Source organism: Melanostigma gelatinosum, assembly GCF_949748355.1.
Source record: "Melanostigma gelatinosum genome assembly, chromosome: 20".
NCBI lineage: Eukaryota > Metazoa > Chordata > Actinopteri > Perciformes > Zoarcidae > Melanostigma > Melanostigma gelatinosum.
The window spans coordinates 12,912,465-12,938,908 of record NC_136653.1 but is presented as its reverse complement, the minus strand read 5'-3'; the positions used below and the strand labels follow the sequence as shown (position 1 = coordinate 12,938,908).

The 26,444-nt window shown below is 42.9% G+C and overlaps 1 protein-coding gene across 1 annotated transcript in view; it reads left to right on the top strand.

Annotated features, from left to right (window-relative positions):
- Positions 1–19,970: 19,970 nt before the first annotated feature.
- kcnb2b (potassium voltage-gated channel subfamily B member 2b) overlaps positions 19,971–26,444 on the top strand; it is a gene marked incomplete at both ends in the record, with an annotated part of 69,360 nt that continues 62,886 nt past the window's right edge. Inside the window, one exon of the mRNA XM_079292163.1 lies at positions 19,971–20,555. Within this exon, the coding sequence (XP_079148289.1) occupies positions 19,971–20,555 (585 nt within the window). The remainder of the gene's footprint in view (positions 20,556–26,444) is intronic.

The window sequence follows — 26,444 nt, the reverse complement described above, 5'->3', positions numbered from 1 at the left end:
CACTCAACTGACACTCAGTGGAGACATGAAGGGTGACCGCAATGACACGTGTCTAGACATAACAACACACACACACACACACACACACACACACACACACACACACAAGGATGCACGTATCTGTAAGCATGCAACAGAAAACAAATCCACTGCTTCAACAATTGAGTACATAAAACCTGCTTTCCAAGCTAGAGGAACACAGAGTGTTATGTGACCCAGAGGGCAGATAAGGCCTTAAGCCATTGGCTCCTCTCGCCGTGAGGGATATGGGCACAGATGACTTTTGTGTTTACCCGGAAGGACATTCGGATCCGCCGAGCGTTTGGAGGTTAAAGCCCTTCTGTTGAAAAAAAAGCAATTATGTTCTTCGCAGCTGGGGGGCAGCTTGTTTGTGGCGGTCCTTGGGTGATCCTGGGCAAGCGGGATTGAGAGAGACCTTGTAACTGTATCGTACGAGGCCCTCAGTCAACATAAAGGCCAAACAACAAATGCCATTTTTGGTGGGCAAATTACTATGGAGAATTCTCATTGGAAATCCCCTCGACCTTATGCGTATAGTGTGACTGATGGGAGTTGTTTCTCATCTCAAAACAGCAGCTTTACCCCAGGTGGATAGAAGTCATTTCGTGGAAATTTTCTTTTCTTTCCATCGCACACTTGATTCACAGTACATCTCTGTTATTGACAACACGCATTTAAGTAATACTGGGTCAGTTGACCTGGATGGAGGTTCTACCGTATAACAGGGCCTGCTCTTTTGCTGGCTCCTTTAAGGTGAGCGGAATGACGCTCTCCAGATGAGGGATCAATAATTAACTCTGACCTCCGTGTGCTGCGGTCACCATGGAGATCAATTTAATTAAATTCTCCTCAGGCAGCTCTGCAGATTAGAAATAGATTTCTCTGACCAGTGAATAAGGAAAAAGAAGTATAAAGTAGAAGTGAAGCTCTTTGAAAAACAAGTCAATCAAGTCTTTGCATTCAACAACGACATCCCTGCGTGCAAGGGATTTGCTTCCACAGATTAGTCTCACAATGTTTATATTTAACAGTATACAGTACTATTTTTTTATACATATGGGGTAAATGTTTGCTCATTCAATTAAAAAAAGGGGTAGCACTTTATAATAACTACACACTATGAAGCATTAGTTAAGTATGAGTAAACACTTAATTCATCATTTATAAAGCATTGTTCCTACGTTAATAATTCATTAGTATGCAGTTCATAACAACAGTTATAAATGTTTTATTGTTGATTAATAAGCCCGTCTATTATGTGCTTCATTATTGTGTTTTCATACTTTATAAATGATGGATTATATATTATATTATATATTATATTAAGTATTATATATTTTACAAACCAATTATTAAGGAGTTGTAGATGATTAATAAGATAATTTATAAAGTGTTAGTAAATGATTAATAACTTATTTAGATGTACATTATTCATGCATTTATATGTATATGTAATGGTTAGGGACTATGTTAATATACGATTTATAAATGCATATTAATACTGCAATTCATAACTGTTGTTATGAACTGCATACTAATGAATTATTAATGTAGGAACAATGCTTTATAAATGATGAATTAAGGGTTTACTCATACTTAACTAATGCTTCATAGTGTGTAGTTATTATAAAGTGCTACCAAAAAAGGACTTAATTACCTTAGAATACCTAAAATAATAAATCAGAGGTTAATAATAGTTGGATTCTTAATCAAGAATCGATTTCTGCAGCAAAATAACTAAAATTAAGTTTAAAGTGTCTCACTGGACTATTAAATAATGAACATTGAACATAAAGAAGCAAAGTTATGAAAAAACATTTTCGGAATTAATTGATAAATAAATAAATTGAGAGCATATTTAGGAATGAGGAAGTTTATGCTAAAACTTGTTGGATTTGACTCATACTGCACAATAACTGATTCTAATCCGACTACATCAAATACATTTAGTTAAATTTAGATTTTGAGTGAAACACCAGCTAAAGCTTTAAACTTAAAAAAAAAATTATTTTCCACAATGAAAAACATTTTTCAGCATCCAAAATATCCCCAATATTTGCATTCACCCCCCTGTAGTTTCTGATAAATAAGCAGTAAAGTCCAAACATTAAAGAGAATATTTAAGACATGACTACTCACTGTATCTGTGTGATGAGCTGAGCATTCAGGATGTTCTCACCACTGCAATGGGGCTTTAAATAGTGTGGTGAGCGAGCTTTTACCCGGTCTGTCTCCTAATGCAGGCAGGACGCTGCCCCTTGTGATCAAATGACTCTCCTGATGGTTTCACAGAGAAGAAGGCAGCTCATGTAAGAGGCAGTAATACGAGAGGCCAATAAGTATCTGGAGAAGATCATTTGATTTGTCTTATCTTTTTTCACAATGATGGTGAAACGATTTATTTTTCTTGGCATTTTCTTTCCACTAAGAGCAACCAGAGCCAAATTAGCCTCTGTCATCATTTAAAGTTTGCAGGGCTGAACCAGAGAAGAAACTTGACCACCCAGCTGCACTGAACATATACAATGTATCAAAACATTTCTCTGTAGAGGAAAACTATTTAGTTTACCGCCCGTGATGAATCCCGTTCTGCTGCTTTTTCCCTTAATTAAAGCAAGTGACAAGATAGAATAAAGACAACCATTAAGACCTCCTTGTTGATGGTGAGGATTAAGGAATATTCCTCAGGGAATCTTTATCAAGCAGGATTATCAGATGAGGTGTATCATTAAAAAAGGATTATAATAGTATTTCTACCAGCATTATCATCAAGGGAATAAGTATCATGTGAGATTGTAGACTGGTCTCTGACTACACAAAATGTATATTATAGCTGACATGCCAGCATTACTGCATTTTAAATTTAATACATTTTTTTTAAAGTAAGTTCAAGTTTCAAATTTTAGTGAAATCTCTCAGCAACAACCGAATTGATTGCTGTTAATTTGACAGATGAGTAATCACTATAGTGATTAGAATGAAGGGCAACCTCTGACTCAGGTCTGGTTTATAGCTGCGGCACCATAATTAATGAACTAATATATATGCAAACAAGCAAACAATTGTCAAATTGTATTGAAGATCTTTGATGGTCCATCACAATAAATGTCCCCGGGTAAACCTGACTCAGATCCGAACCTAGCAAAGGTCTAATAGCTCAAAACCCAATATTTGCCTGGTTATTGTTCTCACCGGTTATCTTTGAGATGTGTTATTGTCCACGCAATATTTGCAGAAAAGGCCATGCACAATGCAGCAGAAGCGGAGCCAGTGTCACGAAGCGAGTATTATCTGAGCTTGATGAATTGCCTCAATAAGGTTACATAAATAATCACAAGTAGAACCAGAACAATATGGCCGTGTTTATTTAGGAAATGTGCGGTGGGTGATGATTTAATGCATGGAAGCGAGGGGGGAGGCAGACCAAGTGGTGAGCATGTGTGTGTGTTTTGATTTAATTTGCTTCATGGACTGACTTGCTCCTAGTAGTGGCTATGTAATGACAATAGGATTTGACTACTCTGCCGGTCAGAAGGAGGACATGTGTATTCAGCAGAGAAGTGGTCAGAATGCTCCACTGCACCTGTCGAGCCGCAACTGCTGACGAGTCGGTTTCCAACAGCTCTGGTGTTGGAAGAGTAAATTATACATTCATGACATTATGCAGAGCGCATACTACATCAAATATTTAATTTCGCATATGCGTCCCCACATTCTCACCCGTGCATTTGATGCTACAATTACTAATACACATAAAAAACTTTATTTCCAATGTACATCTCATCCCTGATTTACATATTGAGTGTTTTATTGGCATCAGAACATCCTTGGGCAACAAAGAGGAACATTTGTGATGCCCGTAAGAGCTATTTAAAGCTTACTTTCAGTAGAAAAGCCTCTGTTTTGGTTTACAAAGTGTGAAACGAACAGGTTAACGTGACGCTGTACATAAAAGTGGCTGACAACAGCAATATGCAGAGTGCTTTAACCGTAGAGCTGTCAATCATAAGTTCATAACAGCCTAAGTGGTGTTGGTGTGGGTGCGTATGGATGTGTCCTGGCAACATGTGGCACTGCTGTTCCATTATAAATGAGGTTACATCTTAAGAGTGGTGGTGTCCGTGGGGACTGTGCAGAAGGCCTGGCTGCTTTTTGTCCTCTGCTGAAAAGATGCTCAGCATGTTTGACTTTTCACACGAACGGTCACTGAATTATATTCAAGCAAAACATCACTTCCCCATCCATGACACCAAGCATGAACTGACAAAACATGTCATGATGCTTATGCTCGTTTCAGTCACTTCCCTGCCTCACAAGTGACGAGCCAATCACACAGTATAAATATGGTTGCATAGTAAATCTCTTCAGTCATACTGGAGATTAGACTCTTTCTAAGCATACAATGAAGAGCTCAAAGGCATGCTTTTCAGGCTTCACTGAGATTTGGAGTTTTGCCAGAGACACATTTCCTCAATTGAAAGGAAATAATGTACGATGCTTATATTTCTCCATGTATTTTCTCAGGGCCATTAATTAAACGTTCTGAATAGTGACGTTAATAACAATAGTACAAGGGTGAGATTATTATTCTGCAGACTATTCGCCACAATACTGAATGAATAACGGGTGTCTGTGATTTGAATGTGGTGCAGTAGTATCTCCCACATCGAGACATCAAAATCCATCTCGTGATGTTGCTTTGTGTTCATTGAAAGCAAACACCATAATAATTCACTGCAGAATTTGAGGACATAAAGTGTCAGTATTATAATTTCCTTTGTGCCGATTGAATCAAATTTTGTAAGCAGCACTTTTACTGTTATTATTTTTTGCTCACCACATGCGTGAGGGCCTGGAGGTGACAAGGTAAATAAAAAAAGAAGATGAAAAAGTATACACACAGTACATGTCAAGGCAGAAAATATGAAATCAACTTGTACAATAGAGGTCAAGTAAGTGAATTTCTGGATTACCACATTCATTTATTTCCTTCTTTATTCTTTCCTTTTCTATTTTGTACGTATAGGTCTAAATCTATGTGATATTTATTTTAAATGTATATTTATGAATTATATTTTTCCACTCCTCATTTGGGCCTCCATAGACAGGAGCAATATGTGGAAAAAATGAATAGCATTAAAAGAACAATGAAAGATTTAGCAATGGTTCGTGGGCTTGACAACAATCACGCACTTATGACAGGACACGTCAAGCTGTTTCGACTTTGATTCTTACCTCCTATAAGCAAACCATGGGTTGTCCCACTATATGAAAAATGAACAGTGTCTCAGAAGTATTTGGACTAGTCCTCTCTGTTGCAGCTCTGATTTATGGTTGAAAAGGATATTTCTGAACCTAACTCTTTGAAGTGTTTCCCTTGTGGGTCAAAATTTTGAGAGCAATGTTGAAGAACAAGAACAATGTTCAAATGATTTGTGCGCGAGAGGCTGAGCGGTCCGAGCTGTGTTGGACATGAGAACGAACAGATAGATAGATGATGGTCCCTTCTCTCAGGTGACTAACAAGTGTAGTATCTTTTCCGTCACTTGGTCTCTGTCTTCTTCCCTCTCTATTCTTTGTTTTCTGTCTCCACGAAGCCCCAGCTGGTCCGAGCTAAGCTGAGGTGAGCTCAACTGCATTGTCGTGAGACTACCGTGCGCATGATGACTGCTGGAACCCTCTGAGGTCTAAATCCTTGATCCTGGTGCCTGTGATTATCCGTGTGGATTCACACAGGGCAAACTTGAAAAACAATCATGCGCTACGCAGGCTGCTGCTGCTTGTCAGGTCAGAGACAGCATCATTGCTTTCCCATCCCAGCTACACCATCTGCTCAATTTGTAAGGCGATGCCCTCACACACTAGTTGTTATCCTACGTCAGGAGATTATGACATTGGTCGATGTGCGTGCGTGGGTGTGTGTGCGTCTCTGTGTCTGTCTACGGCTAATCTCGCGTACTGCTTCACCAAACTGTATAATATATTGGATGCTCATTTATGGCTGTATGCTCATGGTTGAAGTGACTAACACTTTCGCATAACCCCTTTTTTTGCCTGTTAAATAGCCTACTGCCATTTACTGACTGTTAATCGCTAACTCTTCATGCATGACTATTAAGTCATGTCTAAATCAGTCGCTGTCATTTGTAGCATGGTGCAATTAATCAAAGCAATGAGCGATGTGGAAGTCACTGTACTTTAGAATTTAATATATGCACTAAAATTCATATTCAGAACTTCCTCTCTTGCGTGACTGACGTTAAAAGCTACATCCTGTTAGAGCTCTGCACGCAAGAATGAAGCTGTCAGAAGGATAACCGTTTCATGTAGCCAGCAGCTTGCAGCTTCTGCTCGATGCAACTTTGACATATTCAACCTGTTCAACTCAAAGCCCAGAAGACACCGCCTTGTGTGGGTCTAGTAGCCACAGGTATAAGCCAGTGTTTTATTTGAACCCGCCATGGCATGTTATGATCGCAGTTTTTGTGAGAAGGTTCTGAAGTGTAACATAATGCAGTTGTGGTGGGGAGTGCTCCCCAGTGAATGAAGCATAGGGTGTATTGTTCTGAATGCAGCCCTCAGACTGGCTCCTCCCCCAAACAACTCCCTAATCAGGGCGAGCTTTCAAAAAAAGGCACCTGTTGGCATGGCCTCATTCCTTTTGGCCCTGGTCCTGTCTCTGTGGTGGCTTGTAGTGTTTTGGGGATTATGTATTTAATGTGATGAGGTAGCATGCCAACCCTTATGAAATACAGCCGATTTATATTAACTCTGGACTGACGTTTTGAGTGACTGCACATGTTAGTACCCCATGTATGAGGTGCTAAATAGTCAAAACCTTAATTTGTATTATTTTGCACCATGGTGAGCCCTGTTAATCTCACTTTTTCATTTGTAGGTTCACCTGCTGCGGTTTTGCCTCTGTTTTGCCTCCGTCGCTTGACTGTTTTGCCTGTTGTGATTCATTTACATTGTTCAACCAACTTTGTTTATGTTGGATAGGACATTTTAGGACATTAGAGTATAATGTCATAATATGTAATCAAGAACTATTTAAGATCCCTTATTGGTTCCAGTAATTTTCATTTGTCCAAGACTATTCTTTCATCCCCTGCAGCTCCCGTCCCTGGAAATTTGAATATTTTCTTTGATTCCGTAAATAGAACCTTTTGTTACTTTTTACGAAAGACGTCTCTGTCTAATTTCAGGAACGAATCTGTGTGCCTTAACGATTCTGAAAAAACAATATCTTAAGGTTGATAAGGTTATATTTCCTGGGGTGTAATTGCCCAGGTGACGTTGTTGGTTCCCTCATTTTGCCCCTAAGACCCTGCTAACAACGCCAGGAGTGTTGGATGTGTTTATCGCGTTACTGACAGTTTGACTGTACAGTACATATGTAGGCTGTAGGTAGCCACTTATCTGATAAGTTAGCCCGATTCTTCCATACCCAGCTATCAACACTGTTTGCGAGTGAGTGGAGACTATGATATGGAAACGTAGTGTGAAGATAACAGGTGGTGCACTTATTTACCAGTCCCTGCAGTGTATGATAGAGAGCTAAGGAAATCGTAGATCCACTGGTTTATGAGGTCACATCAAGACCGCAATGTCAATAGTTCAAGGCCCCTGATCTTAGCACCTGGACAGGACAGTGGATGTGGATTAGTAAACTGATCATGAGTCATGGTTAGTTCCACTTGCTTGGTCCAGACAAAGCTTGTTAACCCCGACGCCAAGGGGATATGACTGGGTAAACTCAGCCACAGGCAGAGTTGACCACCAGGACAATATGTCACTCTGCGGTTGAAAGCGGTTTACTTATAATTGTGTTGCGTGAGCACTCATTTGTTTTTGCGCACAGCTGGGAATTGCAGGGGCAGGTAATCTATAAGGTGATAAACTGATCCCGGATTTTTTTATTTATTTTTTTCAAAGCAAGTGAGAGTTCGTGTGCTCATCACAAGTGAGAACGGAATACAGGAAGAGACGGCGGAAGAGATTAGGTTGGAAGGTTGATCGGTTAGGAAAAAAAAGGACAGATAGGAGATAGAGATGAGAGTCAAGCTCTCACCACTCGATGCCCTGTTTTCTTGCCCTTAATTGAGGATGCATGAGCTTTAGTGGACTGACAGGCATTGTGGACAATGAACTGTCTCCACCCCACTGCAACCACTGTTTTGAAGGTCAAGACAGCCTGCTCCATGGGCCGATACCTTCCAAACTGTGGTAATTAGTGCTGGTTGGCTTCCCCGTCTCACTTCACTTCACTGCTCTCAGCAGGAAACGCTGTTGTACCATCACACGTACACACTCTTCATACAACAAAGTGCTGGATGAAAAAATGCTTTCTTATGCTGCAACATTTAGCTAATGAGCACAACACCACCTTGTGGAGACAACACAGACTTCTGACTGCAACGCACATGCTGAGGGACTTGGAGAAAATCTCTTTTGAGCAGTTTAGACAGACCGTTCAGGAACATATTCCTGAATTATAAAGTGGAGAGGAAATGTTTATCTGACAAATATTTGAATATGCTCATGGAGAGCAGTATCATCCTGAAAACTGCGGAAACTCATGAATAATCTTTTTTTTAACCTTGTGGCCACACTCTATCCCGCTTCTTTCCCCAGAATTGCTGTATCGAGGACATTCGTTTTGAAATGTGTTCCAGGGCCACTGAAAAATGAGAAATGAGAGGAAGAAGAGGTAAAGGGAACGACAGTGAGGTGGAGGCAGCTCAGCGGAGAGGGAGGAGAGGAGTGAGGAGACACTGGTAGATTGATGGTCTCCTGTTTAGAGCATACTGCAGAAACAGACTCATAAATGTTTTTGATGGTCTGCAAATAAATAACTCCCAGCATGTCTGCTCAGCACACAATAAATATTCCTCAAAAAGTTGAATCATCCTCCATATCCCTTTTCGATTTATTCGGAGGATGGATATTTATGTGAGCTCACATATTCGGTAAAGTACATGCAGTACAGGACAGTACAGCCAAGGCAGAGGCTTACACTATCCTTCCATATTACACCATGTGCCACCTTCAAATCTGTGAGATTTTAGTGACAGTGTACATTACATATTGTGCCAGCAAGATTGGGAGAAACCAGCACTGGAAAAGTATTTTGTCACTGCATTTTGGTACTCTATTGGCTGTCTCCTCTGTGCAGTCATTTCAGTGTATTTGCTGAGAGACGTGTTCACCCCCTGAACCTCCTCCTCTTCCTCGGAAAACAGCTTCCCACATGCTCGGGTCACGAGAATTCACTGTAAAGGTGCCTCGTCTGTATATTCATTATAACACACTGGGCTCAGTGTGTACGTGTGTTTTCATGCACCAAATGCGTCACTTCTCCATGCACTGCATGCATGTGCAGTATGTGCTGCAAGCGCATGCTCTCATAAGATGCATTTTTGTGTAGGAAGACGTTGCCAGCGTCGCCTGCAATTGACCAGTGTGTGAGACTGAATTTGTGTGTTTGTTTGTGTGTGTGTGTGAGCTCATATGTGTTGGCGGAGGTTTCCCTGGAGAAGCCGAGCACCAGCGCTGACCTTGCAGTAAAAAAAAAGACAATAATTTATTCATTGGCAGTGCACAAATTTTGCTCTATCTTCTATTCGGTGTTCAGCTGTTATCTCAGCTGTTTTAAAGCATCTCTTCCTGCACTCTGCAGATTTTTCATTCCTGCTCAGGACACCGAGATTGAGATCCTAAATTAGGATTTAATGTGCATTCAGTAGCTTCTCCTTCATAGTTTGGAATCAGTTCTATACCTCCGCCAATTTTAAAGTTAAAATGTGTATTTTTAAACCCTGAAGCTTACCCTGGCTGTATAAATGTTTCTTACCGGACAGGGTCAAGCTGGCATTGTCAAACAGATGGCTTTATACCCTCGAAGGTTTCCAGTCAGACTAAATTAGTTCAATAAAATACCAAGAGGACACTGAGAGAGCAGACAATTAAACACCGTGAACAGAAGCCAGTCGAGCTGTGTTTCAAATGACTGAAAGCGATGAATGCAGTCATTAAAAAAAGACAGCGTTCAATACTGTTCCAACAATGCACAGGAAACACACGATCAACCTCAAAGCAAAATGGGCCCGAGTTGAGATCGGTCCAGAAACCTCCTGTTTGAATGTGTGTTTGGGATCAAGCTGTAAAAAGAGTTCGTCACTCATCACTGAAGGGAAAAGTGGCGATGCTTACTTTTGATTTCAATGAATGATATTGTGACGTGTTGAAAGGTCACAATTTGTGTATAATGCATGATTGAAAAATATATCATCCGCGTTCTTGACATAATAGTCACTGTGCTGTACAAACACAATTCGGTACAGTAATGGCACCCATCCAGCGTCACAGCATGGAGGATGATGGCATTTGAATTGCTTTGTCAAATTAAACAGCTACAGTTTTTTAAGCTTCATTTAAAGATACTCTAAAGCCCGATTAACATCACAAAAATTGTCAAGCGGATGGCTCGCTCCTCTAAAGTGACTTTTGGCCTTACATGTTCACTGGCTACGTATGCGTGGCTGTGGAAGAGTTCATATCGAAAACCACGTCCAAGCCGCCATCCAGCCACACTTGATGGTGGCACGGCTATCTTAAACTGCTGCCAGTAACCAGGGATAACAATGAAACATTCATGGAATCCTACTCAACATAATTAAACTGTATTAACTTAATTACATCTGCCTTTGTTAGGTAATCAAACGGATACAGTTCAGCAGCAGCGCTAACCTCTCCCTCAGGTGTGAGTTACTGAGCCCCCGTGGGATAATGTTACCGCCGCTGCCAAGGGCCTGTCTGACGTTTCTTTCCGAGGGCTTCATTCCCTTTCTGATTATCTGCCAAGTCCGGAAGGGCTTTTCTGCCAGAGGACCTACTGAAGCAGGACTCTGTCTGAGCCCCACGACAAGCAGAAAAGGTTTTCTTACAACAATGACATCAACTCCCTTGTGAAAGTACGCTTGCGCCCGATCCCTTCAGAGGAAGGTTAATGCGGGTACAACGATCCAAGAAGTGCCACCTGTCCTTAGGGGTTCTCTTTTATGGTGACAGCAATAACTCACTTTGATACTTCTCATCACGACTCCGCTTTTGGACAAGGTCTTGGACCGGTGTGCCGGGTAGAGGGCACGTTGGGCTGAACAGGGTTGCCAGGCGTGATGGATGAGGGGAAGGAAGCGTTAATCTCAGACGGGATTCGTTCAGCCTGCCTCATCAGTTTGGTATTTGGAAGTGTTCAATTTTAGAATGTAGTAAAAGTCAATCAGGGCACTGTTTCCCAAAATCATCTTAAGACTAAGATCATTGTAACAAATACACTTAGAATGAGAATCATGTTGGTGTTGTCTAGAAGGGCCACTGCGTATGAAAAGGTGTGACTTACCTTGATTGTGTTGAAAATGTTTGATTTACCCAAACAGCATCTGGCCTTTCTCCCCAGTCCAAGAAGATAAAGTAAGAAAGACAGCACTTAAATGGCCTGTCTCGGATTCACAAAGGCAGGGAAAACGTTATTGACTTGTCGTAATGCTTAAGTGTATTGAAGTACCAATCAATTAAGTACTGTGTACAACTCATGACATGTCCTACACAAGTAGACTAAAAGATAACAACACATATACGAACATTATGCACCTAAAAGGCAAGCGAAGCGTAAGCTGTCAGGTCGACACGTCTTTAAATGAGAAGACATGTCAACAGCATGAGAGATGACTTCATTGAATCAGTATTTTTGAAGCGTACTGATGCAGCTGCCATGGGTTTAGGGAAGTGAATGGCTACATGGCTACTTAATAAGAACAGAACCTTAAGCAATGAAGTTACTGACTGCTGCTGCTGTCCATTCCACCAGTGTCCTCCATAAATAACGGGGGGGAGGGGGAGGGGGGATTCTATGTTTCCTTGTGTAAGGAGTAAGAGAAAAAAAGAGGGTGCAGAGAAAGATAACACAAGAGGGCAGGCACAGTTCATCTATTTCATTGACGCAAGCGAAGCCTGGCTTTTTGGAGAAAGGGTACAAAGTGGACAAAAACAACACCGTTTTTTGTTTATTATAGAAAGACCGGAATACTGTCTGGCCCCACATTTGCGGTGGTACAGTTTGATTACAAAACATTATTACAGAACGATATAATGACTGGTTTTATAACGAGATTTTGGTTGTATTAAAGATCGGGGAATAAATCCACCTATCATGTCAGTTGATAATGTGCTTTAGAGGTGCACATCCGCAGACAGACTGTAAATTACTCTGTAAATGACTCTGGCATTATCTTTAAAGTCCAATATGTGTAACCTTGAGAAGTAGTGCAATGCCATCTGCCATACTCAGAACTGTCAGCGCGGTGACTATGGGCAGCAGAGTAAGGAGGGAATCAGAGTCAGACAGTCCAAGCAGGCAGAGAAAGTTCAATGATTTAGTGGGACAAAGCTAACAGAATGGGGAGGCAGGCAAGGGCCGACACCAGGAAGAGAGTCCAAAAAAGGCTCACGAATCCAATGAGGCTCAGACAAGCAGGCAGACAGGTGATGGAACAGGCAACAGGTCAAAATCCAGTGTTCAAAACCGCCATGTATACATACCTCCGATCAACACGGCACGTAGCTAGTATGCAGTATGAAACTGTTCAATCAATCTATGTTGCTGTACACTCGGCCAGGCTTAATCTTTAAACAAGCTCTTCAAGCACTGGACAAAAAAATAACTCGTACCACTATTGCAATAGCATCAAAAACACAACTAATTGAGCTTTGACATTTTTGTGTCTATGACCAATGTTTGTCAGTGACGTTATTCAAGCTGATGATGAAATGTGACAGACAAGCTCATCCGTGAGGGTAGACTGCTGAATGCTACCGCTACAAATATTAGAGAGTGTTTTAGTGGTTAGGGTTCGGGTTAGGTTAATTGTCTCTCTGTCCTGTCAGAGTCTGCTCTTTCCCTCGACACTGCTGCTCTGTAGCCGGTCTGTGAGTGTGACTGGTCAGCTGCCAAGCGAGCTGTGCCTGCAGGCATTTTAATTCCAAAAAAGGCAGATAACCACCGGTTCTCGTGCATTTTATAACTGACATTTGTGTTGTGATATTTAAAGAAACCATCCGTCAACAGGGAAATAAAAGTGTTTTGTCTAGAACACCATGGCAGCAATCTACTGCTCCGGCCAGCTCACAGCAGGGTCTGTAAGCGTGACTGGCTCTTATCAATTTGCCATATATTTTTGGAAAACAGCATCTAAAAGTTGTAAATTGTAATTTTTAGACATTGTTGTTGTGACCAAAGACTGTGTCGTTTCAACGCTTTGAATATTGGGACACAGTAGGCAAGGAAGGTAGGAGACTGATCCGATACTTGAGATTGTTTCTGACTCAGTACGACATCGGGGTCATTTCAGCCGAATCAGTAAATACTGCTCGCATAGTATGCGGTTTAAGGACCTTTTTCTTATCTTTATGGCAAAGCAAATCCAAGCACGAGCAAGGGCTATTTGTGTGCGAGGACAAAATCTGACCGTGAAATCAAATCAGTAAGTCATGCTCTCAAATTGAAAGACCACACTCTTGAAGAAATATAGGGCAAAAACGACATGATGGTTTTGCATACGGATAAATCCCCCCCCCCCCCCCCAAAAAGGAACAGATCAAAAACAAAAGGCTTTGAGCAAATGAATGAAGAAGTCCGGTGAACCTTTTTGAGGGCATCTGGTGGACAGGTAGGGAACTGCAATGATGAATTGGGGACGTGGCTGAAAAGGCGGGACAAAGGAACAAATTGAACTTGCAACACATTTTCCGTTGAGTACGGTATAAATGTAACAAGGGGGCATAATGCCAAGTGCCTACATGCGGTTAGTATCTTAAGAAGCATCTGCATCATTGCTTTTATACGTTGGAATAACCTCATTATTATTAACATTGTGGCAAAAGGCTCATCAGAGTTTTGCACTTTGGATTTTGTTAATTCAGTCTATGCAGTTCTGACAGTTTTACAGATGAGACAAGATACAAACAGTCAGCATTTCGCTGCAATTTAAATCGAGCTCCCTCTTTCTACTTTTCCATTTGTGAGAGAAGGAAAGATCTTCCCCATCACAACATCCCTCCCAGGAGCGGAGTAAGTTTTGGCTCCCTGTCCAAATGATTCATCTTTCACATTATTTCGCAGAGGGACTCGTAACACTCTACCACTACCTGTGGACCCAATTACACAGACAACAGTATCAATGCAACACTCTGACTTATGGCAGCATGAAGGCGGCCACCTTTGTGCTACATCAGCACAAGTGATTTGGAGAAATGATCTGCATAAATTAAGGCAAGAAGCGGAGGTAGTTTTGGTAATGTTAGCTTCTCCTGTTAAAGATGCAAAACAGAGAATGACGCGTCAGGGCCTATAACATAACAAATCCGCCTTTTTTTCTGTGCTGCAACAAAGTAAAAAGTAAGAGCATACGTATAATGTGTTGTGAAATGTATTGTCTAAAATACTTTTACTGTAATACCACATATAGGGTATATTGGAAAAGACAGACCATGAAAATGGCACTGCTCAGATTCAGACTACTAAATGGTCCAGCCCAGGCCCAGCTAATGCTACACCACAAGTGACTCCATTGCTATTCATACTATGTTCTCTCCTCCCTGTCTTTCATTTCAGTGTACAACACACAGTGATCACTGGGCCACGCTCGAGGTGCCACACCTGGCCTGATTACATAAATGCTTACTCTCATAGGGCAGCTCTTGACAGTATGCTGTTCAAATTGCCAACCTGTGAGTTTTTTTCACAGCAATTACACCGGGTACATTATTTTCACATTATCATACTGCCACAAGCACTTTGGGTTAAGGTGCAGCACTGAGCGTCTTGTCTACACTGCAAGGCAGCATCATTCACACTGATGAATGCTGATGAGCGCAAGCTCCTGAAATCTGAAGGTTACGCTGAAGTTGTGCTGCGAGGGATGGGTCTGTATTCGGTAAACTGATGCTATTTTTTTTAAGATTGTTTTTAAGGCATTGTTGCCTCTTTTGATTGATGGCAGCAGGCAGTGACAATATAGAGGACTGTGACATGTTGCAAAGGTCCTTGAGTGGATTTGAACCAGGATTGAGTCGATGCATGGTTGTACTGCTCAGGCCGATAAGCCCCTTGAACATGCAACAAACTCTGGTCACATTCTGCACAAACAAATACCAGAGTTGGTGATTGTGTTGTGTGTATTTTTGACATGTGTTGTTGATGGCAGCACCAGAGGTGAATGAAGAGATGACATAGATTGATGACCCAGGTCTATGGCAGACCAATATTAAGGCCACTGCTGCCCACTGTGGGTGGGAGGTTGTGCGAATGTTGACATGGCCAGCGGCTAAAAATAGTCAAAGAGAGAATAAACAGGCTGTTGCCACGGCGCATTTTCCTCCCACTTATTGACAAAAACACACTCAGACAATGCCACACACTCACATTTGTACATACTGAACTGAGTCATGGCATACTCACAACATCTTCCAGCTCACAGTTGCTGGCTTCACATCGAGCCAAGTCATGAGCTTTCCCCAACTTTGACTTTCACGGAATAATAAATGACACCTTTGAAAAGGATGTTATAAAAGACCATGCACTGGTTGCAGGCAGCAGAGAAATAGAGTGGAAGAGAATGCATGCTTGCATTTTTTAAACATTGCTTTTTTCTTCTTCTTTATAAATATTCAAATATGTTGCCGCTTTCCATCAATGGAAAGGTGTCCCACATTGATTGAATGCCCATTATTGTAATTTAAATGAACGTGACATTTGCACTCCCTTCCCTGCAGACAAGCTTACAGTAAATCACAGCCACGTTTCTTTCTCTCTCTCTCTCTCTCTCTCTCGCTCTCTCTCTCCGCCTCTTTCACCACACACAAAGCCATTTTACATGAAAGGAAGCGTGGCTTGCCAGCTTAAATCTGCTCGGGCCTTTTTTTTTTAAAAGAAAAACCCATTTCACTAATGAAGGCGTTATGAACAGATGATGGTGTGTCTCTCTTATGTGCTGACAGCGTCAGAAGCAGGAGCTGTGGGGTGCGAGTGTGTCCAGGGTGTTGTTTGGATGATGGAGTGGACACGTTTTATGACAAATTGGAAAGGCAAAATACAGCAGGCAGTGACGGCTCAGGCATGAGGCAGCCGGCGTAGTCAGGTAACCCTTTTTGGACCGGGATGGATGGCAACATACTTACAAAGAGAGAAGCCGGAAGTTGCTGTTGGGTCACCTTTGAGTTCTTCTTTACTCTCCTTTGTCCTGTCAGGCAGAATAACCTGTGTTCAATCTCCTGCGTAGCATTTAGTCTCCATTATCACGTCACATTATCACCGTCGGGGTGAATAATATATACAGACAGCAAAGGTTAATTGACCAAACATTTGATTCAATCACTATCAGCCATGTTAGCTCCCAAGTCCATCTGACTCCATCGCCCCGAAGTGCGTTTGAGCATGATGCCACAATTTGGGTTGCTATGGCAACAACCCACACAAGCACACATGCCCACATAGTTCACAGGAATTAAAAATAAAAAAATTTAAAAAACCAGGCACAACCTCATCTCCGTGAACACCCTCTGGGGAAAATAAAACATTTCTTACGTCTTTTGTAACCTGCAGTGCATCAAAACATCTCGATATGGAAAGTTAGTAATTACAGATGTCAAGCTGCTATAGCTCGAGTTATTCCTCCCACATGCTGGGATCCGGGCTGGCTTCAACTCCCTGGTTTGCCCCGTGCATGCAGATTGTGTTAGTATAGCGCTGGAGGCATCTACCGCACAAAGTATGACATTACTCCACGCGACAAATTTGCCGTGGTGCACAATCCTGCTCTGCTGATTATGTTGTGACCGCATCACTGCTACCTCATCGTGACTCATATGGCTGATTGGCTGCACAGTTTGATAATAATCAATGACAGGGGACACAGTCAATTGCTCTTAATTATTTCTCAGCATCCTCTGTAATTTATTGTCATCGGGAGTTTTGTTGCCATCAAGAGAATAATTCATGTCTGTCAATAAGGGGTCAGGGAGATGACTCACTGAGTGCTGTATAATACGTGTCATCTTGGTGGGAAAAAAAAACGTCATCGAGTTAACATTGTGCTGTTACAAAAAAAAATGCAGGTTTTGCTTCTTGGATGCATATTTTCACAGAACTCCTTTAAGTAAACCCATATTCAAATCATATTTGCATGGCAAAGTGGCTTCATGTGCTACACAGTCCTGAAGTCACATTTAAATAATGTTACAGGTCCATATGCGATGGCCATCAATGTGGTGTGGGATTCTCTATCTGCATGCAGATCCACATGTGACATCTGGACAGTGCCAACGCCTGTGACTTTCAAACAACAGCGCCCGCACAGTTACGGCACAGTATATATACAGGCACACAGAGGCTCCGGTTAGTCAATGCTGCATTATTGATCACTTGTCACTGGAAGGAAGCAACATGGCAAGGAAATCAATTACAGGTATGCCGTGTATAATCAAATTTCTGGGGGGAAAAAAGCGCTTGGCTAAGGGGGAAATTTTCAACTGACACGCAAGCTCTAGGAAACACTGCTGTGTTGAACTCTATTCATACAGAGTGAAGGGAGAGAGAAGAGAGAACTCCCTAGCAGTGCAGGTATCTGCTATAAGGGATACACCATTTAATATCGCTGTTTATTCATTTGAGACGGGGGAGATTATGGTATGTTGATACTGTAGATAAGATGGGGTTTGAGGAGGCAACAAGGTGCATCTGTGTGAGTTCATCGCTGGCTTACTGCTCTGGTCAAGTGGTCAAGAAAAAGGGTCAGGCAATCCTCTCGCATCAGGTGGGTCGAATGGAACATCTCAAATGGTGGGTGACAACTAACTAACCCACCATTGAGAGAGTGTGACGGAGCAGCCTAAGTGTGTGTGTGTGTGTGTGTGTGTAAGGGGGGGATTGGTTATGTTCTGAAAAGAAGCAAAGTGGAATACCATGTTCATGTCAGTTTTTGGAGGAGATTCTTCACAGCCCTGCAAAGTAACAGCCCTCAAGCTATTGTGCATTTACCATCAGACGCAACATGACACTTCATGGTCATTTCACTAAAAGTGGCAAAGTCTGCACCGAATACCATTTGCCACCAACACTTCAAAGCCAGCATTTATAGGGATTCGGTTACGGCCAGTGTGTGTGTGCGTGTATTTTGTTTATGTGTGTGTGTGTGTGTGTGTGAGAGTGTGTTAGTAGCAACAGCCTAATGTTATGACATCCCTTAATCAACTCTCGTTGCGTCCAATACTTTCCCCCTGCTGCTCCTACCAGAGTTCCAAGTCACACACCTCGAAATGTATACGCGCCGGTTTCATTTAGCTGGGTTGTGGAACATGACGTGACACCCCGGTTGCATATAGGCTTTTCTCTACGATGTGGTGCAGCCCGCGTGCACCCCTCTGCTCCTGCCGCTGTAGTATACAGCGGGACCCTCCGCAGTTCGCTTATCCCGTTCCTTCCCGTTGCCTTTTTGCGCGCACGACGTCTGCAGCACAGTGATTCAGTGAGCCAGTCCTCTCCGTACGCTGCGAGCTTTTGGATGAAGGCAGGACTCTTTTCCACAGTGTGTTCTGATGGCGAAAGCTGAGCTGGTTCCGTCTCGGTGATTATTTGTAGAGGAAGACGTTCAAGCTTTTTTCTTGTTTTTCTTTCTTCTCCGCTTCATTCTTCTCGACTCATTTCTAACAAGATGTGGGACGCGCGTTCTCTGCGCGGCGTCCGCGGAGTGCTCTCTTCAGTCCCGGCCGCTTGACCACCGGGGGATCCCGGCTCCCTTTTCCTCCTCTGCTCCCACAGGAACAACAGGAGTTTGCATGCAAAAGGTGGTTTATCTCGGCAAGGTGAGAGAGGCTATTTCTCTGTGACAGTGTTTTCCTGTTATTCGGATACTTTGAAAAGAGTCGAACACCGAACTCGTGCGTTTAGACTAATTTGCAGAGGAGGCGTTGGATTTTAAAAATATTACTGACTGATCACAATACGTTGTAGAGTAACAGGGTGCAGTGCGTTTGAATTGATGGGACTGCAGAACAAGTCAAGATGTACAGATTATCAACGTGATGCCGCTTTACATCCCTCCCTATAGCTACTCATTTGAGCCCATTTTCATTGTCAAATTGTCTTTTTTTTTGTGGCCAATGTTTGGTACAAATACTCAGGCAGTGTCAAATGTAACTCAAATTGTTGCATTCAAGAACATCTGCTTATCTCAATTCTGTACAATGATGAGCCCTGCTCCTAATTTAAAATGGGAACTTGACTGCCTCAATAAATGATTGAAGACTCTAATTTTCGCAACTTTTTTTACATGTTGTTCAGGACTTATCCAAGTGTATTTGAATCATTCTGTTCAATTAAAAATGCTACACAGTGGCTGTTTTTATGTGCAAGAGGTTATATTTGTCAGAAAATGTGATTATAATTACCTAGACGTGGTAAGGGAACAGATATTAAAGAAATAAGGTAAATGAGACTCCAGAAACTAATGTCACACTTGCCTCCTCCATTAAGAAAACGTGAATGCATTTGGCGGCTTCTTTCAGTTCATTTTCTTCCTGACTATTTTTGACTATTTTTGACTGATAATTTAAAGTAACAGCTGGCTTTCTAAGTGCCTCTGGAAAATAGCTGATTTATGTTTTTGCCTTGAAATATGCTTAAAATGGCAACAAAAAGAGATGTTAAATTGTGGAATACATCCAATTTTAGACAGCGAACTGACATTTAGTCATCTCACAAACTGTCTCTTTTTTTCCTCAGCCATGGAGGGACTTGCCTAAAGAGGATCCAACATAGTTTAAAACTTTTTAGGCTTTTGTTTGTGTCAATTTTGAGACATCTTCCCCAATACGTCTCCTTTTCCATCAACATGGCTGAGAAGCTTGGACCAGAAGGGCTCAAGCCCACCAACATCGAAACCGATCCCTCCCTGCCCCCAGAGCCCATCGACATCATCCGCACTAAAGCCCACTCCCGTAGAGTCCGCCTTAACGTTGGGGGTCTGAACCACGAAGTCCTGTGGCGGACCCTGGACAGGCTACCCAGGACCCGGCTCGGCAAGCTTCGCGACTGCAACACCCACGACTCCCTGATGGAAGTCTGCGACGACTACAGCCTGAACGAAAACGAATACTTCTTCGACCGGCACCCGGGGGCCTTCACCTCCATTCTGAACTTTTACCGCACGGGCAAATTACACATGATGGAGGAGATGTGTGCCCTTTCTTTTGGCCAGGAGTTGGACTACTGGGGGATTGACGAGATCTACCTGGAGTCCTGCTGCCAGGCCCGTTACCACCAGAAGAAAGAGCAGATGAATGAGGAGCTGCGGAGGGAGGCAGAGACAATGAGGGAGCGGGAGGGAGAGATAGAGTTTGACAACACCTGCTGCCCAGACAAGAGGAAGAAGCTGTGGGATCTCCTGGAGAAGCCCGGCTCCTCTGTGGCTGCCAAGGTAGGGAACCGAACTGGAAGTGCGATCACACCGCCCCCATCTCACATTTCCCGATCGCATTCAAAGCCGAACACTCTGCCTTGATCACATCACATTACAAGCACACGTATTGAAGGCCTACTCCCACCTGTAAAGAAATAACCACCAGTTCATCAGTTTGAATCTTAAACAGACAACTGTACTCTCGCCGGGTTCCTTGTGCCATCTGTCTGCTTTCCATCTTTGGAAGAAGCAACAGTTGTTTGTGATGGATTAAATATAGAGAAAGCTGCAGCATTTGTGTTACAATCTGTGTGGATGTAATGGATGGAACAGAAGCAGAAGATGAGGCGTTGAAGTCGGTGTGTGATGTGCAAGAATTGTAAAATGAGATTGATAGCGCTGGCGATGCTAAATTAGTAGTGGAATCACCACAGGAGCTAGATTTAGACTCTATTTGCTTTGACAAAATAATTGGTGGGTGCGTCAGCTTGTACTAGTGTTGCTTTCTTTGTAGGGATAAAGTAAGTTGGTGTAGATCTGTCAAGTCTGTTCTCGTGCAGTGCCATTAAGTGCCTGTGTTCATCGCTGATTGGATGAGTCAGCGAAATGACAGGATGCTGGCAAATGTTTTGTTACAGGTGCATCAATGAACACTGGATGATTCTGGAGCTGTTTAGTATACTAACTTTGAGTCCATGTACACTGTTTGATGAGTCATCAATGCTTCTCCCCGCGTACCACGTGTTTAGATGACTGCCGCATCAGTCGGCTGCCGTTTTCATTCGTACACGATGAATCTTTAAACAAATCAGATGACGGCGTAGCAATGTCCAGGCTGTCCCCGGTAACACGAGGACATCTCGTTTGACTCCTCCTAATCCCAACCCCACTCAGACTTGCTGCCCAATTAGATGGGTCACCCGTAATGAAATCCAATCACTGCAGATTTACCTGGTCTCCAGTATCCTGATCTCATCATCGTAGTGCAGGGCCGGGTTTATATTCCACGTCAGGATATATTTCATGTCAGCATAAACCCAGTGTCCTGTGTGTGTGTGTGTGTCTATGATCATCTTCTCTGTGGGATATCAGGGATCTCATGATGTTTTGTGCGTGTGGTGCAGTGTTGAGGCAGTTCTGAAATCCTGCTAGTCGTGCAGTATTCAGCTTTGAAAATGGCAAAAAAAAATGATTACATAAGTTTCAGATCACTTTGTAAGGCTGCTAGACATCTCTTCCTGTATTAGTCCTGCATGGCTTGTTGACCGAGCATCAACCAGTGATTTGTGATTGACAAAGATCCCGCCTCAGCTTAATAATTGTATTCCGCCTGCAGCTGTATATCACAAGAATCCATCATAAGGAGGCCGCCTCTATCTAATTCAAGGCTAAATCAGGTGACAGCGGTGGGGTGATTTGATACGCTCTGTGATATTTCAAATGATTTACCTCCTCAATGCAGTCGCCGTCATTCTCCAGAAACACTTGAGTTTCGCTGACCTGTTCACTATCGCGTGGGGGAAGCCTGTGAAACCTTAAAGGGAAATCCCACCCGAATATCAAATTGACATTCCACTTTGTGCTCTACGTGGAGGTGTTGAACGTGACTCTAATGGCTCACCCTTGCGATCGGACCGAGGTTATCTGCAGCTGAAAGAACATTTGGAAATGGACTGCCGGGGGCAGCTCCCCGAGGTCAGGGAAACCTTTTATGGGGCATGCATCGTGCAGTGAGAACCCTTGAAAGCCCTTGACCAAGGAAATGCCATTACTGGGCTGGTACACAGCCAATGCGCTTTCATACAAAGCAACCTGAGCCCTTTGTCAAATGCAATCACAGAGTCTTCTGGCATACACACATTGTCTCTCTCTCTCCCTCTCTGTCTTTTTCTCTCACTTCCTTTCTCTTGCACTGCCGTAATCAGATGTTAGAGCCCATTGTGCTGCTATATAACCTTAAATAAAGGTTATGCATGAGAGGACTGACCTTTTCAGCAGGGTCAATCAAGCTAGGACTACATTTATCAGCTATAACAGTCGTGCATGCATTGGGAGTATGGGCGAGGGTTAGGCAAGCCCTGAGAGAGAGAGAGAGAGAGAGAGAGAGAGAGAGAGAGAGAGAGACAGACGGAGAGAGAGAGAGAGAGAGAGAGCGAGAGATGGAGAGGTGCAGTCATGTAAGTTACGCCTCGGGATGCTGAGCTGGATCTTTGCAAACATTTCCGAATGAATAATGAATGAAATGGTCAAAACAAAAAGGACACTGGCTAATGCAGTGGCTTCTTTGTGTTGCTTCGTGTCTCATGGTTGAGTGCCCCCCCCCCCCGTTGTGAGAGGAGGAAGAGGGGGGGAGGACTTGGTTTGTGTTCAGTTTTATCTGGTGCGTGGCTTGTCACAGGTGACCCTCCAGGTCCCAGGATCTTGCAAGCCCTTGTGCTCTATGTGTGCACCTTCCGTCACAATGTTTTGGGAACTTTTTAGAAAATACAATTCCAAAAAAATGGCCTTTCTTAACATCTCCGTTCTGTAAAGAGTATCTCCACAGCTTATAGCCACTGGTAAAATACTGCCATGTGCTGTTAAATTATAGACGATTAGACTGGCACACATGTTTAGAAAAGAAACATCACATCGATGTTGCCGTCGTTTGCTTACCGCGGGCTATAATTTCTATTAATCCAGTAGAACGTTTCATCCTTGATATTGAGCCAGAAGGATTTGTGCTGCCCTGACCCTCTTTTGCTTACAGTGTAGTTGCACTGCAAATAAACTTAGCACAAGCTCATAAAAGGAAGTCATATCCAAATTGCCGGAGTGCTGTAAGGAGTCTGAAATACAGTGACTTTTCCCTGCGTAAATATGAGACCATCATTCCTGCAAACATGGATCTTGGTTCATACAACCTGTATGTAAATGTCGTAGCCTGCCTCCGTGTTTCCACTGGAGGCGTGTTTCGTCTAAGTGACGGGAAACGTAATGAGATGCATTTCTTTCAGGTAAGCACAAGCGTGTAATAAATATCCGGACCCAACCGCTTGACAGTCAATTACTGATTTAGTGAGAGCTTCGACATCAACATATGAGTCACGCTGTGTTCCTGGCATCATAAATTAATTTCCAGGTGTTACATGGATGCCTACAGTGCTCAGTTGTAATATATGCAAAGCGTAGTTTGCAATAGCAGCATCTCTTTATTAGATTTGTGTTGATTTGTGTTCATGCAAAGCTTCTCGATATGACAACATTCCCCTCTCCAGGGGTTTCTTCACTTTAGAGTCCTTCCAGTCTGGGCAGTCTGGGAAAATACCGGCAGAGGATTCAGAGCATTTGAAAGAGATCAATGTTTCTACTTGCCAGACATTTCAAGTTGGGTTTTCCATCTCCCCCCCCCCCCCCCTCCTCTCTACATCAGCCATGTCCAGCCTCCTGCTTGCTCCTAATGTGGATGTGCACCATTACTCTCCCCTTTATCTAATAATCCAGTCAAGCTAGGACTGCTGAGCAGTGGGCCTGTATGGGTGCAGACTCCAGCTCTTTGGTCCTCCCACGCTTGGAGGCAACCAAAGTCAGTCCACCGACCGCAGGCGCTGTTCATGATGATGACATAATAGCATAATACGGGACTGCAACAGACACCTCAAATGGCAATGTTTTTGTCGTTCATGTCTTAATGCGCAACACACCGTTTTGTTTTGTTTATTAATTTGCTGAATCAGTGAGAGCAAATTCAGTGAGCACACTGTAACTCCACAGCTGCCTGTTGTTTCAGATCACTGCAGACAGCCTCTAACTCTCCATCCGCCTGTTTCCTTCCAGGCTCTTGTAGCACTGGAGCAAAGCGTTTGGCTCTGATGTGTGCGTATTGATGCAGTTCCTGATCGTGGGAGAGTCAAAAAATAAAGGGAAGCGGGGAAAGTGATGGAGAGCCCTTTAGTCAGCGTTAAGTCAGCTCCCTTGTGTTTCTTTATCAGCCTTTCATCTCTGCATGGATTGCGGTCAGTATTCAGAGGGCTAAATCGATACGCATTGGCATTTTATGGAAGCGTTTTCAGCTTGTTACTTTCGCTTATTTTGTGATGCAGACGTGAAATCCGATTTTGGTGTTTGTGGGTCATAACCCCTGTCACGGCGATGCCTCCGTGCAAGAAGCAGAGCAGCTGATAACACAACGCCACCCTGTAGGAGTTATCATTCAACCACATTGTCTTATTTGGCTTTCAGCAAGTTATCAGGATGCATTAAAAAAAAAGGAGTGTCATTTAGGTAGAGCACACCATCTTCCCTCCTGCAGCCTCCTCGTTACATAAGTCCTTCACTGGGCCTCTAATCAGTACAGCCTAGCATTTAGGCAGCAGCACCTAAATCCTCTTTACCCTACAATCATAATCAGATAAGAGAGAACCTCCTAGACCTCGATTATAGGTGGCATGAGTTCTTATCCCTGCCTGGCCAGAGGCAGCAGCATTTATCATCTGGATCTAACAGGCCACACTTGAACCCAGTAGCCCTGCTCACTGCTGCCTTTCTTCACCTGCAACATCAGTCTTATCTCAAGTGGAAATCAGTTCTGTAATGGTTCAGATCAGAATTAGTTATTATGTAATATTGGGGTTGAAATGACAGTGAACGTGCCTTCACAATGCACTCTGGTGTCACTTTCATGACTTGTATACTCTAGCTGTTGCATTTGTTTAACGCGTTTGTAACGGTGCCTTCTATTGTTTTCATGAAAAGTGTCTGATTTGTTGTATGTATACTCACTAGTTTATTCTGCTATTTACTCACTCTAAACACAAATTTCCTCATATGGACAGCAAACTGCTCTCGTGGTGTAAGCAGTGGGTAGAGCACTTTCCACTCAGTTGGTGCTGTTTGAAGATATGGTTATGTTACTAAGCAGCAAATATCAACTTTCATAACAATAGCGCATGCTGGGGTTGTGATATCTGTTGGCTGTGAACCACTGAGATCACCTTAAGATCTATGGACTGATGTCTTGTAGCTGAGTTTTACACTTGCATTTGATAGTAAAAATAGAAATGCGTGTGCCAAATAGGGGAACATTAAATCAGCAGTTCATATCGTACAAGCATTTCTTACTGCCTGTGTCTGATTATCTGTCACTGTTAAGAGGCAGACTTGATCGCATGTGTGTTTTCCAGCCAGAGGTATACCAAGGTCCTGTTTTAAATGAAGTGGAGGTTAGGAAACTGCAGCCCTTTATTGATCTGACGAACTGTATCTGTGACTTTCACCCGCAGAGTTGAAAAGGAATTTGAAGTGAAGCGAAGGAAGTTGTTGAAGATGAACCAGGTGGAGCTATCGATGCTGCTGACCCTTCAAATTGATCTGTTGAAACCATGCCGTTGTACAGTTTTTTTTATAATTCCACACGTTGGTCATTGATTAATGTTTGCCGTAATTGCAAATCACACGTCCATCCTCTTCTCTCCTCTTTGCTTGCTTTGCACAAATAGCCCGCTGCTGCTTTTTTTCCATCCATTTTCATGATGACCAGTGAGAACTCGCATGCAAAGGAATTACAGTCTGGATGCAGCTTACCGGCAATGGTGTCCCTACGGCGCCCACTAGCCTATCTTAAGGCTTATTACACTTGACCATGCATGTGGCGACTCATGAATAAAGACATCGTTAAGTGAAACTCGTGAGCCACGACCAGTATACAGTATGTTATCCGCACACTTTAAGGAATAGCGATGGGGAGAGAACAACAGGCACAACTGGATTCAGTGGAACTTAAGTGGAACAAGGAAAACTCACTTTAGCACAAGTCTAATATAAACAACATGGCCAATACAAGCCAAGGCTAATGAGTGGCCAGATGGTGTGAGAAGCCTGATGGCTGAAGCCTCATTAGTAATTCTACTGTCATCCCCAGAATTCACC